This window comes from Lemur catta, chromosome 1 (assembly GCF_020740605.2).
Source record: "Lemur catta isolate mLemCat1 chromosome 1, mLemCat1.pri, whole genome shotgun sequence".
Taxonomy (NCBI): domain Eukaryota; kingdom Metazoa; phylum Chordata; class Mammalia; order Primates; family Lemuridae; genus Lemur; species Lemur catta.
Window position 1 is genome coordinate 99,149,384 of NC_059128.1, and position 17,783 is coordinate 99,167,166.

At 37.5% G+C, this 17,783-nt stretch overlaps 2 protein-coding genes across 7 annotated transcripts in view; both read left to right on the forward strand.

The window, feature by feature from the left end:
- The window catches only part of KIF23 (kinesin family member 23), a 28,377-nt gene extending 18,951 nt beyond the window's left edge, over positions 1–9,426 (forward strand). For 2 of the 6 annotated variants that reach the window (XM_045530680.1, XM_045530688.1), the window contains 9 exons: positions 539–696; positions 1,679–1,852; positions 2,083–2,262; positions 2,590–2,901; positions 5,761–5,991; positions 6,911–6,993; positions 7,187–7,268; positions 7,923–7,993; positions 8,782–9,426. In XM_045530680.1, the coding sequence (XP_045386636.1) occupies positions 539–696; positions 1,679–1,852; positions 2,083–2,262; positions 2,590–2,901; positions 5,761–5,991; positions 6,911–6,993; positions 7,187–7,268; positions 7,923–7,993; positions 8,782–8,797 (1,307 nt within the window). In that variant the 3' untranslated portion in view covers positions 8,798–9,426. The remainder of the gene's footprint in view (positions 1–538; positions 697–1,678; positions 1,853–2,082; positions 2,263–2,589; positions 2,902–5,760; positions 5,992–6,910; positions 6,994–7,186; positions 7,269–7,922; positions 7,994–8,781) is intronic. The other 4 variants (XM_045530707.1, XM_045530716.1, XM_045530724.1 and 1 more) reach the window with 3 other exon arrangements.
- A 5,451-nt stretch (positions 9,427–14,877) lies between these two features.
- Positions 14,878–17,531, forward strand: RPLP1 (ribosomal protein lateral stalk subunit P1). Its single transcript, XM_045530739.1, has 4 exons — positions 14,878–15,090; positions 15,724–15,798; positions 17,052–17,169; positions 17,410–17,531. The coding sequence occupies exons 1-4, from the start codon at positions 15,019–15,021 to the stop codon at positions 17,487–17,489; spliced, it is 345 nt and encodes a 114-aa protein (XP_045386695.1). The 5' UTR covers positions 14,878–15,018; the 3' UTR covers positions 17,490–17,531.
- The last annotated feature ends 252 nt before the right edge of the window (positions 17,532–17,783 follow it).

The window sequence follows — 17,783 nt, forward strand, 5'->3', positions numbered from 1 at the left end:
GTAAGTGAATGTATCTATTATTTTTATCATCAGTTCATTTTGTTCTTCACTGTAAAGTTATGAGATAAAGTGGTATTTAAATTTCCATATTAAAATGAAATTTGCTTAGAAAAATCAAGTAACTTGCCTAAGTCATACTTAGTAAGTGGTATACCAAGGATTTCAACTAATCTTAAATCTAGTGTTATGTTTTTGCATTTGTTGATATGAAGCAAATTACTTACCTGTAAGAGTTGGGAAGAGATGCTCTAGTGTAAAATGAAAGACTTCAGTGTCTTTCAGTATTAAATAGAAAGCTTCTGTGAGTATCTCTTACAGGTTTGAGAGTCAAACTCCTGATTTCCCTCCAGACTGGTTTTCTCACTATCAACTGATTCTCAGAGATTTGCTGAATGAATAGCTACATTTTATTTATTCTTCTTTAAAATTTATTATAGTTTTGAATAGCTATCTTTTATCTAGTGTCTGCTAATAGAAGTTGCTTTCATTGGTTATTTTGGGATTGGAGCAAAATTTGACCTGCATGCTTTTGTTTCAGCTAATACTTTTAAAGCTTTATTACAAGGATTTGACAGTGCTGTTTTAAGTAAAGAAAACTACATTCAAGGAAAACTAAATGAAAAAGAAAAGGTGATCTCAGGACAGAAATTGGAAATAGAACGACTGGAAAAGAAAAACAAAACTTTAGAATATAAGGTTTGTTTTGGCATTATTATAATGGATATATGTGCTGGCCGTTTAGCACTGGTCTCTGAGTGAGCTGTTCTGCTCCATGGGCCTATAACTGCCGCTTATTAGGAGTTCTTGGTGGGGCCTGTGGAGGGGTAAAAAGAAAAAAAAGAGTTCTCACTTATTTATGTACTAATCTTCATCCCACCTGAAAGAAGAGGAAATGTGAGTGAAAAGCATAAAAGGTAGAAAAGGGATAATATATTCTTTAATTTTATGAGAATTTAGTTGTTGAAAGACTATTCTTTGTCCCAAGCAAGAGAGCTTTCTAGAGGACTTTCTAGAGTTTAGCTTTGGTTATAGCTTGCTTTTTGATTTATTAGAAATATTTCCTCAGTGGGGGCAGGGAAGAAAAAAAAAAACAAAAAAATATTTGCTTAGTATATGACTCTTCAATAATCACATAAAAGAAATGATTAAATGAGATAGATACTTGGTAAATCTTAATTGGATCCGTATTTGGTTTACAAATTGTAAACAAATGCAAACTCAGGATTAAACTCTTCCTTTGAGGTAGAAGGAAATACTATTTTGTTGGGGACTGCTGCTGCAGTGCTGTGTAATGTATGTTCTCTTATTTACAGAGGATTGTTTAGAGGTTTGGCAAGGTATACATTCATTCTAAAGAGAAGCTAGTCTCAACCAACACTGTTTTCTTTATTCTGAATATAGCCTAAAAAATTAAGTTTTAGGTCTTAATTTTAAGAGAAAGTAATTTTCACATGAAGTCAGTTACAGCTTTGCCTCTGGGTGAGGAACGTGTTTAACAGGTTTCCATTTCTGGGAATGGAAGTGGGAATTCAGATGAAATTTTAGAGGAAAAATATGCTTTTTCCGTGACTTTTATTTCCACAAATAAGCTTACATAAGCAAATTAAGAAAGATTATTTTATAGCTTCATGAAATGTTTACATACCAAATAGTGAACATTAATGGTCTACCTTCCCAGATCGAGATTTTAGAGAAAACAACCACTATCTATGAAGAAGATAAACGCAATCTGCAACAGGAACTTGAAACCCAGAATCAGAAACTTCAGCGACAATTTTCTGACAAACGCAGATTAGAAGCCAGGTTGCAAGGCATGGTAACAGAAACAACAATGAAGTGGGAGAAAGAATGTGTGAGTGTCATTCTTGTAGTGGTTGTCTCAGAGTTGGATGATTTACTTCATGTTGTGGTTAGGTTAAATATTCTAAATTACTGTATTTGTGGTAGGGTTTTGGTGGTGTTTGTTAACTCTCAGGAAGAACTGGAGAACTGTCATTGTTAGGAAATAAAGTGACTGGGTAGTCTGGTGTACTTGTTTGCTATGACTGAGTTAGAATATAAATTGCCATTGATAATCTGTAGGAGCGTAGAGTGGCAGCCAAACAGCTGGAGATGCAGAATAAACTCTGGGTCAAAGACGAAAAACTGAAACAACTGAAGGCTATTGTTACTGAACCCAAAACTGAAAAGCCAGAGAGACCCTCTCGGGAGCGGGATCGAGAAAAAATTACTCAAAGATCTGTTTCTCCATCGCCAGTTCCTGTAAGTTATTTGTGGTTGTGCATTAATTTCGTACTAGAGGAAATTTGTTCAGATTAGATGACTGTTGCTATGATAATCAGTTTTTTGTTTTATATTATTATATTTCTGAAATTTCTATTGCTATTTCTATTTTTTCCTGAGATACTTTACTTGAAAAAAGATAATTTTAAATTTAGTATAAATACAAATTTAGCATAAAAATTTGGTAATTTAGTACAAATAATTATTTACAATGTTAAATCTTCATGTGCTAAAATTATAGAAGAGTAATGAATTGTTTCTCTCAGTTTTTCAGTCTTGCTCATTAATTTCTCTCAATTTTTCTAGCTTTCTGGTAACTATATTGCTCAGATTTCCAACGGCCAGCAACTCATGAGCCAGCCACAGCTACATAGGCGCTCTAACTCTTGCAGCAGCATTTCTGTAGCTTCCTGTATTTCGGAATGGGAGCAGAAAATTCCTTCGTACAACACACCTCTCAATGTCACATCTATTGCAAGGCGTAGGCAGCAAGAGCCAGGACAAAGTAAAACTTGTGTCGTGTCAGACAGAAGGCGAGGGATGTACTGGACTGAAGGCAGGGAGGTGGTTCCTACATTCAGAAATGAGATAGAAATAGAAGAGGATCATTGCTGCAGGGTTAGTGCCAGTATTATTTTAAAGCATTGTAGCAGATTTTATCTTCTTTGTTTTTTGTAACTTTGTTCTGAAAGTTCACTGGAAAGATACACGGGGTGCAATATGTATAAATAAGGTCTAATTTTTCTGTAAGTTAATTTGAAAGATGGACTCATTCTAAAATTGAGGCCTAGCTCTTCATCTGAAAAAGCCTAAATGCATCTGGCAACAAAAGCAATGCCTGTGTGTTCAATGAACACAGGTCAATTTGGCATGTCCCAGAGTGGTCTGTGCTTTTCAGTTGAATAAACTAATGAGCTTGCACAAAATTGGTGAATCTTAGTATCTTGGCACACACTTTCCAATTTTTTTCTCTTGGTTGCCCTCCCCTAAGTTAGAGTTTTTTGCTGCTGCTTTTTGAACCATAGTTTTTAAGATTTTCTGAAACATTTAGTTTGAAAAATTTCATACCCAAAGAGAAGAGATAAAAGAAAGGTACAGGAATGTCTTTCCCCCTGACCTAGATATACCAATTGTTACTTTATGTAGATACGTAAACGTTTTTTCCCCTGAACCTTTTGGAAAGTAAGTCATAGACTTCCTGACACTTAATCCTCAAGAATAAGGACATCGTTCTACATAACCGCAATCTTTATCACACCTAAGAAAGTTAACATTAACTGAATAAATATCCTCTACTGGGACAATATCCAGTTGTCCCACTAATGACTTTTCCTTTTGCAATCCATGATACTATCAAAGTGTATCCATTGCATGTGGTAACTATGTCTCTTTAACCTCTTTTAACCCCCACCCCAACACATTTTTTATTTTTATGCCATTGACTGTTTTGAAGAGTCCAGGCCAGTTAGTTGTTTTGAAACTACTTAAGATTTTCATTTCCAATAAATTACTTTTATTTTTGAGGCTTTATCTCAATTTACAGGGGTTTTGCCTCATTCAAAGGTATTTAAATTCATTTTAATATTTTTCTTCTTAAGGATTAAGGTAAAGTTTCCTTTGAATCTGAATAAATGAACCAAGTTAATATTGTGGTTTTTATACTTAGTAAAATTAAGATAGCTCTTTTAGAATTTTTCTTCTAAATAATTAATCTTACAGTAAACATTTGCTTTAGATTTTCTTGTATAATTTAGGGTATAGATGAATGTTCATGTAGGTGGCCCAAATTCCTGATTATTAAGGGATGGTGATGAATCCCAAGGTATGTACCAAGGCAACAGATGATTCTAGAGTCTCCTAAGTTCTTTATTTTGTAGATTTTGCCTTACACCTTTTTAGGGAGCAAATTATGGGGAATGGTCTTTCTGATCAACTCTAGTCAATCATCTTATTTCTTGAAAGTTTATAGACTGAAAACCATTCAAGGCCTGCTTGTGCCTTGCCAACAGTAATGTGATATCTAATTTGGCCATGAGATATTTAAGAGGATTTACTAGAGATACTTTTTTTTCTCCAACTTTTCACTTGAAATCAAAATCTCTTTAGAAGTGCAGCAGAAAAGTTACCTACCATAAGGTTAGTATCTATGCATCTAAGTTTGTTGGTCAAAAATTATGTCAGGTGGACTGAATCTGTATTTCAGTGAGGAAAAAACTTTAAATACTTATTTCACAAATGCTAGTAGATTGTACAGATTGTCATCTTTCCTAAGCTTGTTTTATCAAGCTTTGGATTTGTATTTATTGCTAAATATGTTGAAGGAAATTCTCACTTTGGCTAAATGGTAGATGATAAAGGCCAGACTTTCCTTCTTGTTCAATGTTAATTAAACCATTTAAAAAATGGAAAGTTTGCTGCTTGTTTTGAGGCTCAGCATCTTTAGTGGCAAACTGCATTGCCTATGTCACTATATAGGGAAAATGATTCGGTTCCTCAGGTATACATTTTGAAGTTAGGATCTTTACATTTGAGCAGTGTTGAAGGATTTGGCCTGTGATAGACTTTTTTGCATTTGCTTTTAGTTTTACACACAGGAGATGTTTACAAGATGCCAATGATAACTCATTGCTTCAAACAATTAACGATGGCGTGTATATGAAATATTTTTTCTTTGACTATGCTAAATTTCACTTTCACATTTACATGGCATTTGAATGGAAGCGAGCGACTGGTTTTTTATTGTATAATAGAGACTGATTTGACACTATATTCTTTATTTGATTCTTGGAACCTTTATAAATGTGTGGTGAAAAAATTTGTTGGTATATTTTTAGCCATTGTTGTATTTGAACTTCTAATGAAGTTCTCTTTTGAGATTTAAAAATCTTATAGTGAAAGTACTCAGAAGTACTTTATATTTCTTTTAGTCATTTTATACATAGAGTTCTTATACCTTATGTTCTGTGGTATTTTGTACTATATAGCTTCATCAGCTTTTATTATTTTTTGATCTCTATCTTTGTATAAGGAGTGTTTTCTCTTTTGTTTAGAGGCCTAGACATGTTTAGGGCTCTTACTGAAGCTTTTAACAGAGTTGTGGACCTAACAGATTACCTTATAGTACCAGGCATAAATACTGATTTTTGATCAAGAATGTAAAATGAATTATTTGTCGTGAACCACCCCTTAAGCAGGAAAGTCGAGCAGCATTACCAGAATTTCTCCTTTCATCCTTTGTTCAAAAGGAAGATCCCAGGTAGAATTTATCATATACAAGCTAGTGTTAAAGATGTTTGTTGGTTTTATTTTTAAATATGAAGAGAATGTTTAAATTACTTGAAGAACTATTTAGCTTTGAAATGGATTGTTTTGATACTTTCGTCAAGTAACGTAGCCAAACCTGCTGCACTTCTAATAATACCCTTAAATTAATTCTGGGTTATGCTTGTGTCTTGATTCCTCTTTCAACCTGATCAGAACGTACCACCAATTCGTCTCCGACACAGACGATCACGCTCTGCAGGAGACAGATGGGTAGATCATAAGCCTGCCTCTAACGTGCAAACTGAAACAGTCATGCAGCCACATGTCCCTCATGCCATCACAGTATCTGTTGCAAATGAAAAGGCACTAGCTAAGTGTGAGAAGTACATGCTGACCCACCAGGAACTAGCCTCCGATGGGGAGATTGAAACTAAACTAATTAAGGTAAAAACTAATTTGTGCAGGAGAAAAAAATATATTAAAAAATCTACTAAATAAAAAACTATTTGCCCTGCTACTTTGATGACAAACATGCAGTGTCAACTGGAACATCAGTGGGTATTTGATGTAACCTTTTTGTTAGCAGAAAATTAAAGTAACTGCTTAGCGGTGAATCTGCTAAAGGGGGACTAAATCAGCTTAAATAGGCATAGAATCCTGGGTTGCTTAGAACTCCAGATCCATAATGTACTTTACTGTATATTTAGTTTTAACCACTACTTAAAAAGTAAACCTAAACAAAGAACTCCCACCTTTGTTCTCTGTCAGTTCAAGATAAAAAGTCCACATTAAAATTTGGCCTATCAAAATCATTCAGTATTGGGCTATCTAAAGCCCTTTCCCAGAACGATGACTTGCCTGCCTGTAGAATAATTTTCCTTTAATCATAGAGTCAATGAATAATCAGGAAATAAAAGACAAAACCTTTTCATTTCAAATTTAATTTAGAGGCTAGTTCTTATAATTATAGCTACAGATAAGATGTACTATCTTTCGAATATGAGGGGGAATGCTTAGAGAAGAAAGAACAATGCCTTAGAAAGTGTAGAAATTTCTGGCAGATTTCTTGATCCTTAGTGCAGTTTAATTTTTAAATTACAGGTAGAACAAAAAGGAATATTTTTCCCCACAATTATGAATGTTACTAATTACGTTGTATTGGACTTTTCTTTAGTGAGAGATATGTGCTCATATTTCTAAAGTATTTTGATAGTTCAGACTCAGTAGCCCCAAGCACCATCTGGTTTTGTGGGTGGGAGTTTCCATAAAACAGTAGACTCTTGAGATCAATTTGAAATATGGTATGTGTGTTTATCATTTGGATGTATCAAAGTGTAACAGTGACCTTTTCTCTTGGCTTTAGGGTGATGTTTACAAAACAAGGGGTGGTGGACAATCTGTTCAGTTTACTGATATTGAGACTTTAAAGCAAGAATCACCAAATGGGTGAGTGAGCATCAAAGACATCTCTCTTGAAAGGGTTGTTGTTTTTCTAGCTGTTCATTCTTGAGGAACAGAGTATCCTGTGAAATTTATCATTAATTCTCCAAAGGGGTGTAGATGGTATTTCCCTATTTTTAATATTTTTCCTGTTCTTAGATGCAAAAATAATTGTTGCATCATGTTTCCCCCTTTTCAGTAGTCGAAAACGAAGATCTTCCACAGTAGTACCTGCCCAGCCAGATGGCACAGAGTCTGAATGGACCGATGTAGAAACAAGGGTAGGGGAAAAATTAAATATTTGTGTGCTTAATAAAAATTAGGCATCTCTTATCGTAAACCACATAGCTGTAGCTTTTTAAGGTCTTTGAGGATGCTGAGGTACTATGTCACATGGCCAGCTCAGCATGTAGGCCTGTTCATAGCAAACCTGCAAAGGTATTTGTATTTCTTTAGGTGTGGTCTTTTTGGAGCTCTTCAGTTCAAAGTCCCTGTTTTCAGTGTAGAGGAATAGGGCTCAAGAACGAGTCAGAGAGTATCACTCTAGAATAACATGAATTCACAGCAACTTGGTGGGAATCTTCTTAGAAGCAGCTCACCTGGAATTTCCTTGTAACTGTTACTCTTGAGAAGAGGCTCATACGGAAAAACATGAGAAGGTGGGGGTTAGAAGGCTCAGCTCTGACCCTGGCCACTAACTTTCTCAGGAACTCCTCTTCCTTAACTAAAGTGAAGGAAGTTAACTGGATGACCTCTAAAGATCCTTTTGGCTCACAAAGTTTGTGGCCTATGCCAGAAATGCGAGTAATTGCCATCTTCACTGAACTAGAAAGCAATGTTGGATTTCATCTAGGTAGAACCTACATGTAAACAACTGTGTTTTATAGACTGTTAAGAGAAGCTGATCTTTTCCTCTTCTGTCATTTTCCTCTCAGTGTTCCGTGGCTGTGGAGATGAGAGCAGGATCTCAGCTGGGACCTGGATATCAGCATCACGCACAACCCAAGTAAGCGCTGACTGTAACTGGGGCCTTGCTGTGTGTGTTTTCCCTTCTCTAGTAGCTCCACCATCAGCCCTTCTCCCGACCATCCATTTGTTTTTAAGAGCAAACATATGGTTTTCATTTTCCCTTTGGAATATCTGGGCCCTACTGGCAGACTGCAGTAGGCAGCTGCAGTGCTGAGAGCCTCGGAGCTGCAAGGACAGGAGGGGATAGAAGATTGGTGGCTCTTGTTCATATTCTGCCAACACTCAAAAGCTTTCTGATACTGAACTGAGAGCACCTGTAGAGAGGGAAGGCTGAAGCCATTAGTTGGGGATGATGACAGTTTCGTGTAATTATTCTTTCCTGACTTGCTTCTTGGTCTTGGTATAGCAATAAGTGTTCACGAAAGTAAATAAAACCTAATGGCAGAATTTATATTAGGGAAGGAGTCACACCTTTTCCTCTTTTATTAAACCCATACGTAGGAGTCTGACCCATTCTTTCTCCATATTTTAATAAAACCCCTACTTTACAAGTTATCTACATAAACAATATTTTTAACACCTGTATTCCTTAGTAAGCAATTTGGAAAATTGTTGTAACAGGATAAAGATGTGATGTTCTGTTTAAATTAAATCTAAATTTAATACTAGATAAGCATATTTTATAAGAGTCATTTGCTTTCTCAGAAGGATTTGAATTTTCTCATAATCAAACAGCAATTCTCAAAGCCCTCCTAAAGATTCATTTGCTATGAATGTGTCACTAATTGCAAGATACAACACTAAATGTTGGTTTTTATGTTTTAGGCGCAAGAAGCCATAAACTGATAGTCCCAGTAGTGAAAGAACATTTTCATTTGTGTGAGTGATTTCTCCAAAGCCATGCCAGAAGCAACCTTCTAAGCCATCTTGTAGAACTCCAGCTTTCTTGAACATCACAGACCTCAGCTACATCATACACTGGCCTAGGTCAAAGCTTCCACTATGGTTCCAAAGACATCTAGAATTCAACACACTTTGTATAGTATATACCTTGCTGTATTTAATATTAATATTAATAACAGAGAAAGACCCCCTTTTCTCACTGCTGTATGAACTTTTTTATAATGCTTTTTTTTGTATATTTCTTGTATACTTTTAAACTAATTCATGAAGGTGTTCATCTTAGGTGATTAAGGAAGGATATATCTAGATCACGCTTTATTTTTTATTGTGACTTTTCCAGCTCTGGTCTGAATATTTCTTAAGGTTTTAATAACAAATGCTGCTATTGATTAGCTGCAGGAATGCACTTTAGACCTATTTGACAATTCAAACTTTCAAAATAAAGATGTCAGTGACTGGCCAACAATAAAACCATTTTAGGAAGTTATTTTGAATTTTGTATGTATATATTCACTTTCTGACATTTAGATATGCCAAAAGAATTGAAATAAAAAGCACTAAGAAATACAAAGTTGTGTGATGGCCATTCATTCAACACATACCCCCAGTACCTAGCATAGTGCATTGCACATACCTGGCACTCATTATTTGTGGGATGGATTAAAAGAAAGCACTAGAAAATATAAAGTAATTTGATGTTAAATGGACAATGCCTATTTTTGTGTGACATAATGTGCTTTTCTAGACATTTAAAAATACATGGTTTGGGGACAACATAAATTAGAAAAAGTACTACTGAAAGTCATGGTGAAATATCCATTCTTGCATGGGTGAAGATACATTTTGCTCTGATTAAATTTGGGGTTCTTTTGAGGCTGGGTTTTTTTTTTTTAACAAAATGATAGTTTAATCTGTTTATTAATAATAAAGGAATGATATTAGTCCTTGCCAAAAACTAATTCAAAGGTAAAGGAAAAGGCAAGATCCACTTATTTGTCATTCGTAGTATATTAATAATGCAGTATGTGTGTTTTTAGAATGCTTCAGAGCAATCCTATCTCATCCTACAGGATTTGATCTTGATTTTTTTTTTAAATAGCTTATTGCTTAGTCTTTTGAAGATACATTTTAATAGGAAGTTTTTACTGTACTATAATAGGGGATTATGGGGTAGTGGAATTTGAAGTAACAGTATGTTGAATCCACTAAGTTCTTGGACAACACAAAGGGAAATGTGTGGGCAATTGATGTTTTGCTTAACTAGTTCTCTTAATTACAAGGAATAGCTGTGGTTAGTTGGGTGCTCAGTGTCTGATACCTTCTAAAGGTATTATCTATAATTTACAGGTGGAAAATTGAGTTATTTGCTCAATGACCCCAGAGTCTGTTCATTTAAGCCCAAGTCTGATATCAAAGCTTTTAACTATTGTGCTATGCTGATGATTATCTCATCTTCATAGATTAAAAATTTCTTAGCTTTAGATGATTAATTTTAGTTGAAAGTTTATTTTGCAAAATAGGATTCTTTGTTCAGATCATTATACCTAGGTTATTTAGTGTTTTTGTTCCCAAACATTTTAATAATTATCTGATTTGTACAACCCAGAGGCAAACAGCAGTTAAGGAAATGGGCCCAGAGGAGCAAAGTGCTCCCAGAATGGTCACGTAGTCAGGGATGGAGCCAAGGCTGATTGGATTCCTTGTTCTACTAGTCTTTATCACTCAATTTTGTTTTTGAAGGCTGGGTGCAGTGGCTCATACTTGTAATCCCAGTGCTTTGGGAGGCCAAGGCTGAAGGATCATATGAGGCCAGGAGACCAGCCAACATAGGATACTCTGTCTCTACCAAAAAAAAAAAAAAAAATTAGCTGGGCATTGGTGGCATGTGCTTGTAATCCCAACTACTTGAGAGGCTGAGGAAGGAGCATCACTTGAGTGCAGGAGTTTGAGGTTGCAGTGAACTGATTTAGCCACTGCACTCCAGCCTGGGTGACAGAGACCCTGTATCTAAAAAATATATATTAAAATTTTGTTTTTGGCATATTGAGGCATGTCATACTTCACCACTTTGTTATTCCATGCTTCTGTCCCCATCCTTGTCAAAGTATTTCCAATTTTCCTTATATACATGGTGCTGCAGGGAACAGCCTTGCACTTGGACCCTCACATACATATTCCAGAGTGTTTCTAGGGTAGAAACCAGAACTGGAATTGCTGGGTTTAGGCTGTGTGTATCTTCAACTTTAACCAGATTTTGCTAATTTACTCTTCAAATGATTTGCCAACTTATATTTCTACTAGCAACGTCAGATAGTTTCATTCCTCACATCCCTGTCTACACTTGGTGTCATCAGACTTATTTTGCCTATCAGGTGTGAAATAGTATCTCATTGAATTAATTCATATTTCCTGATTGTTAGTCCTGAGCTGAACACCTTTTCCTGTGTCAGGTGGCCAGTCTGGTTTCCTCCTTTGAATTGTCTATTTGTATATTTGCATTGTAACAGGTTGCTAGTCTTTTTCTTTTTGGTGTGTAGGACTTCTTTATTCTTTGGGTATTTTGAGCTTCATATCTTCTCCTGGTCTATGACTTTTTTTCACTTTGGTTATGGCATTTTTTAAAAATAAACTTAATTTTTAGAACAGTTTTAGATTTACAGAAAATTTGTAAGGAATAGTATAGAGAGTTCCCATATACCCTGCAGCTCGTTTCCCCTATTAGCAACATATTAGTATGGTACATTTGTTATAATTAACCAATATTGATATATTCTGTTAACTAAAGTGCATACTTTATTCAGATTCTTTAGTTTTTACCTAATGTCTTTTCTCTTCCAGGGTCCCATCCAGAACAACATACTACATTTAGTCATTGTGTCTCCTTAGGATTCTCTTGGCTATGGCAGTTTCTCAGACTTTGGTTATGGTACCTTTTGTCTTATAGATTTCAATTTTAGTGTAATCAAACATCAATCTTTTCCTTTATGTTTTATGACTTAAAAATTTTTTCTATACTATGCTAGGCACAGTGGTACATGCCTGTAGTAGTCCCAGCTACTCAGAACACTGAGGCTGGAAGGATTACTTGAGCATAGAGTTCAAATCCAGCCTGGGCAACAAAGCAAGACCCTGTCTCTCGCAAAAGAAAAATTTTTTTCCATACTCTAATGTCATAATATTCTCCTATGTTTTCTTCTAAAATTTTAGAGTTTTGCTTTTCACGTTATGTATGGTGTTAGGAAAGAATTAAAAACATTCTTTCCTTACCCCTATCCCCCATAGCACTACAAAACCAACTGTTCCAGTACAGTTTTTTTGAAAAGCTGTAGTTCTGACATTACCAAGTTCCCATATGTATGAGAATATTTTTTGGTTTAGTATTCTGTTCTGCTGGTCTATTTAATTGTATGTCAATAGCACATTTTAAAATATCCATCCAGTATTTATTTATTTGTGTGGCTTCTATGTGATAGGCACTGTTTGAGGCACAAGGAATGCTGTGATAAATCAAATTTTGTACCCTCAATGGAACTTGTATTTAAATCTTCGTTTATTACTTTGAAAAATTATCTTGTTTGGTCTTTGATCCTTCAATTTAAAATTTAAGTCAGCTTGTCAAATTCCATTTTACTGTAATTTTGATTAAAATGACATCTTTGGAGAGAATTATCCACTTAAGAATCTTCCCATCTATGAATATGGCATATCACTATTAAGGTTGCCTTTAATCATGCTCCATAAAAATAATACACATCTTGTTAGATTTATTTCTAGAAACCATGTTGTTTTTGTTGGTATTGTATGAGATATATTTTTTAATATTGCATGTTATAAGTAACTGTGGCTGAGTATAGGATGCTGCTGGGTTTTGTATATTAATCTTGAATCTAGGGCTGGCACAGTGGCTGACGCATGTAATCCTAGCACTCTTGTAGGCTGAGGCACGAGGATTGCTTGAGGCTAGGAGTTTGAGACCAGCCTGAAGAAGAGGGAGGCCTACAGAAAACAAAAATCAGCCAGGTGTAGTGCTGGGCACCTGTAGTCCCAGCTACTGGGGAGGCTGAAGCAGGACTGCTTGAGCCCAGGAGTTTGAGGCTGCAGTGAGCTATGATCACGCCACTGCATTCTCACCCGGGTCACAGAGTGAGACCCTGTCTCAAAACAACAACAAAAACAAAAACAAATCTTGAATCTAGAGACCTTGCTGAACTCATTAGTTTGAATTGTTTGTCTGGATTCTCTTGAAATTTCTGGGTAAATAATCTTATTACCTATGAATAATAAGAGTTCCTACCTTTCTAATACTTTTGTTTTATGGAGATGGCTAAACTCTAAAATATTTAATAGTAATTGAAACAGAAGCAGAGAAAGGAGGCATCCTTGTTCCTGATTTTAAAAAGAATGTTTCAAAAATTTCACCATTAAGTATGAAGTTTGCCATAGATTTTTGGTAGATATCCTTTGTCATGATATGGAAGTTACCTTCTATTCCAGTTTTCTAAGAGTCTGTGTGATTAGTTGTTCAATTTTATCAAGTGTTTTTTTGAATCCATAAGAATTCTCTATAGATTTTCTCCTTTGTTAATGTAATGACTTATTTTTAGATACAATAATGAAATATCCTCTAAATTATGATACCATAGTTTTATATACAGTTCTAGATTCAGTTTATCAATATTTTGGATTTTTGTGGTACATACATGAGAAGAGCCTATAATTTACCTTTCTCTTACTCTCAGGTTCTGGTTTTGTTACCATTATAGTAATTTGAAGAACAAAATATTAATTTAAATTTCTTATTAGTTTAGTTTAAGATGTGCAAATTTTGTTCTATTGTGTTGATGTACTTTAGTTGCCAGATCAGTTTTTTGTTAAGTACACTGGTGGGGGAACAATGTTTTGGAGTGATTCATTCTAGCTTTGGAAATGTTTGGATTTTTTAATAATTAAAAAATTCCACTATAATGGCTTCCTAGGTTTAGATGAAAACTCAAAACAATTTTATTTTTCAAAAGTTTGACCGCTTTATAAAAGCTTTTTTAAAAGTTCGAGATACTAAAATATGTTTACGTTTGTGGCTAAGATTGACCCAAGTGGGACCCTAGATTGTGGGATTCCAATGGAAGTTTGTTCAGGGATGACTGAGATAATGTAATGGACTGAATAAAGCAGGTAACCAGAAAAAAACAAAATCAACCAGGAAACTAGACAAATTCCAAAAGGAATGTAAAGATTACCATTTTTGAAGATAGGAAGTAAAATTTCAGATCATATAAATGATAAATATGGGTTGTAGACAATTTTACATATCAAAAATAAGAGAGAAGACATTCACCCATAATCCAACTCTCCCACCCCAGCACCAGGCACTTAAATCAGGCTTTTACTAATATTTTCCAAATCCAGGCCCCACCACACGGTAAGCATGTAATTTTGGGATAGTTACCAGGTCTACGACTTAGTTTTGTCATCTGCAAAACGGAGACAGTTATCCCTTTTTTTCTGTGTGAGGATTAAAGTGAATCCTTGTAGAGAGTGTGGCTCTGTGTCTGGGACACACTAAGCGCTCAAAGGCTATTGCTATCAGAACGCTGGAAGTTTCTCTATTACTCCCGTTTCATCAAGACACTGCGCTGAGCACTGGGGCGTCCGAGATGTAACTTAGCTCCGGCGCTCCAGGAGGTCCCCGCGGCCAGGGAAGGCTGGCACCGTAATTAGGGCATTGCCACGTGACGTCACAGGTTCGCAGTGGCGCTCCTGCCAAGTCGAACAGCCCATGGGACCGAGGGGTGAGGCCCATTTACTTAGGTAACTTTTTCCTATAAGTATTTTCGGTGTTCGCAAGTCCTGTGTTACCCAGATGAAATTAATTTGCCTTTGGAGGCACTGAAAAACTTTTTCAACGGGCAGAGCGAGTCACGTGTGGCGCGCAGGCGCCCTCAATTGCCCCGGGTCCCGCCTCTTCCGCCTGGCGCGGGCGCTGATTGGTCCGCGTGGTCACATAAGAAGCTCCGCGCAGGCGCGAGGCTTCCTTTCCTCAGCTGCCGCCAAGGTGCTCGGTCCTTCCGAGGAGGCTAAGGCCGCGTTGGGGTGAGGCCCTCACTTCATCCGGCGACTAGCACCGTGCCCGGCAGCGCCAGCCCCGTGTTCACCGGCGCCATGGCCTCCGTCTCCGAGCTCGCTTGCATCTACTCGGCCCTCATTCTGCACGACGATGAGGTGACCGTCACGGTGAGTGCGGGCCCAGGCCGGCGGCAGGGCGTCCCGCGTGGGGCTGGCTCCCGTTCTCCAAGCGGCCTGGCCCAGCACTTAAGGCCGGGTCGAGGCCGTGGTCATCGCGGGCGCTGGGGCGGGGCGGGCCCTCTACTTGGCGGCTTGGACCCTCGGGACCACGTGCGGGCCCTGGCGGCGATGTGTGCGCGGCTGGGCGCTCCGGCTTTGAGAAGCTATATTTAGGGAAGCTTTCCCGCAGCGCTTGGGCATCCTGACCTGCATGTGATCTTATTCCGGGACATTTACTCATACCTACTTTCGGCGTGATTGCCTTGAATTTCTATGGTCTTAGCAGGCCCGTGGGGCGGGGCAGCATGGCGTGGAGGAAGGCACAGAAGCTCTGCTCCACCTCCCAGGTCTCCGAACTTAAAATGGGCTCGCCGCATTGCTAGGCGCCTGGCACACGTTTCTTTTGCTTGTGATAACCAAAGTCTTTTAAAACGAATATATGTGAAATCCAAATAGAATATTTGAACTGTTGAAACATGGTTCTGTACACGTTTTGAGTGACTTGCTTTTAATTTGCGGTATATTGGAAACATTACGAACGCTACACTTGACTCTGATAGATTGACATTTTATTTGTTTTAGGAGGATAAGATCAATGCCCTTATTAAAGCAGCTGGTGTAAATGTCGAACCTTTCTGGCCTGGCTTGTTTGCAAAGGTAAGGTGTTGGTGGTAAAGTGGGGAAGACCTGATTGATTAGGTCAGGTGTATGTGCTAGAGTGCCAGAAGGCCCTATGTTCCACCGTACCGCCTCTGTTTCGTTACATTTATAGCTCTAGGAGCTAATAAGGTTTTGGTTTGTCATGTGGCTTTATCTTGATCTCAGACTCTGGTTTCCCCTTTCCTCTGTCCTGGAGCCATGGTAAAAACTTGCAGCCACGTTAGATTGCAGGCAAATCCTTTCAGTATGATAAACCTGTGATCTATTGGAAATAGGGTTAGTGGTCTTTTATTCACCACACTTAGTGTGTATTGGGTTATAAAAGGCTAATAAAGAATAGGGTTCCTGCGCAAAGAGCCTCCACTGGCTACCTTCCATTGTTCAGGTTACTTAATTTCTGACAAGTGAAGTTTGGGTTGTGTCCTCCGAAGAGTTTTGGAACATTGTACGTATGTCGTTTAATAAATACCTCTAGAAAAGTTGTATCTTTGCTTAGTCTGAAAACTTGTATTCACTGTTAAAAGGAGACCTGGAACCGTGGAAGAGTCCTCATTTGAGTGTTCCAGGAAGCTTGGATTTTCTCCCAACACGTTATTTATGAAAGGAAGGGATTGTTAGCTTTACTTCACTGCATATTTAAATACAGCAATACAAGTATGAGATTTAAAGCTGAATAGTTTTTTTGTGACTTCTTAATAGAGCAGTGTGTTGCTCTGTTGTCTAATCTAAGTCTTGCTATTGGCAAAGAAAAGTCAGTCTTGAGGATGAAAAAGCAAACTGAAAGTTTGATTCCAGGGCAGACAAAGTATAGAAGACAGAAGAAAAGTACTGTACAGTTGTCAATTTTCAGTATCCTTGGGGGATTGGTTCCAGGACCTCCCTCAGATAGCGAAATCCAAGGATACTCAATTGTCTTATAAAATGACATAATATTTGTATATCACCTACACATATCTTCCTATTTACTTTAATACCTAATAAAATGTAAAAGCTATATAAGTGGTTGTTAACACTATATTGTTTAAGGAATAATGGCAAGAGAAAGTCTGTATGTGTTTGGTACAGATTCTTTTTTCCCCCAAATGTTTTCTGTCCATTGGTGGTTGAATACATGGATGTGGAATTCACCGTATAGTGTTAAGAATTGATCACTGTAAGGTGAAAAAGGGGGCGGGATGGGCACTTTTTTTGTGGCTGGGTGAATGCTGTCACAGGACAGAACATAACCTATGCATGTACCTATGTTGCAGGCCCTGGCCAATGTCAACATCGGGAGCCTCATCTGCAATGTAGGGGCTGGTGGACCTGCTCCAGCAGCTGGTGCTGCACCAGCAGGAGGTCCTGCCCCCTCCACTGCTGCTGCCCCAGGTAGGAGTTTTTTTTGTATTGGAAGGGGTGTGGAGATCAAAAAAATAGTATTATAGGCAGTATTTCTCTTAATTTGCCACAAGTAGGTGCTGTGTGGGAATTCTGAAACCTGCAGCATAGTTTGATGTTGAGGGAAGTCTTGTGGGTATTTTTAACCATGCGAGTTGAAGGGCCTAGAGAGCTCTTCCAGAGCTTAAAATACTGAGAGTTGATTGACTTTTTTTTTTTTTTTTTTTAAAGCTGAGGAGAAGAAAGTGGAAGCAAAGAAAGAAGAATCTGAGGAGTCTGATGATGACATGGGCTTTGGTCTTTTTGACTAAATCTCTTTTGTAACGTGTTCAATAAAAAGTTGAGCTCTTTGATGCTGTTGGTGTTGCCCATAATTTGGGAATTTACTCAGCAAAGTAGTACATGGTGAGATAATCTCACTTCTGTAATGTTGGCTTTCAACCTATTAGGTCATGCATGAGAGGAACTGGGTTTTTTCCCTGGCACCATGGCCAGGTGTGAAGTCTTAAACTAATAAGAATGCACTTACCAGTGCAGCATTGAAAACTGCACTGGGGTGGGAGGAGAAAGCATCAGAGCAGATGCCTTGTCCCAGATTATCTGTG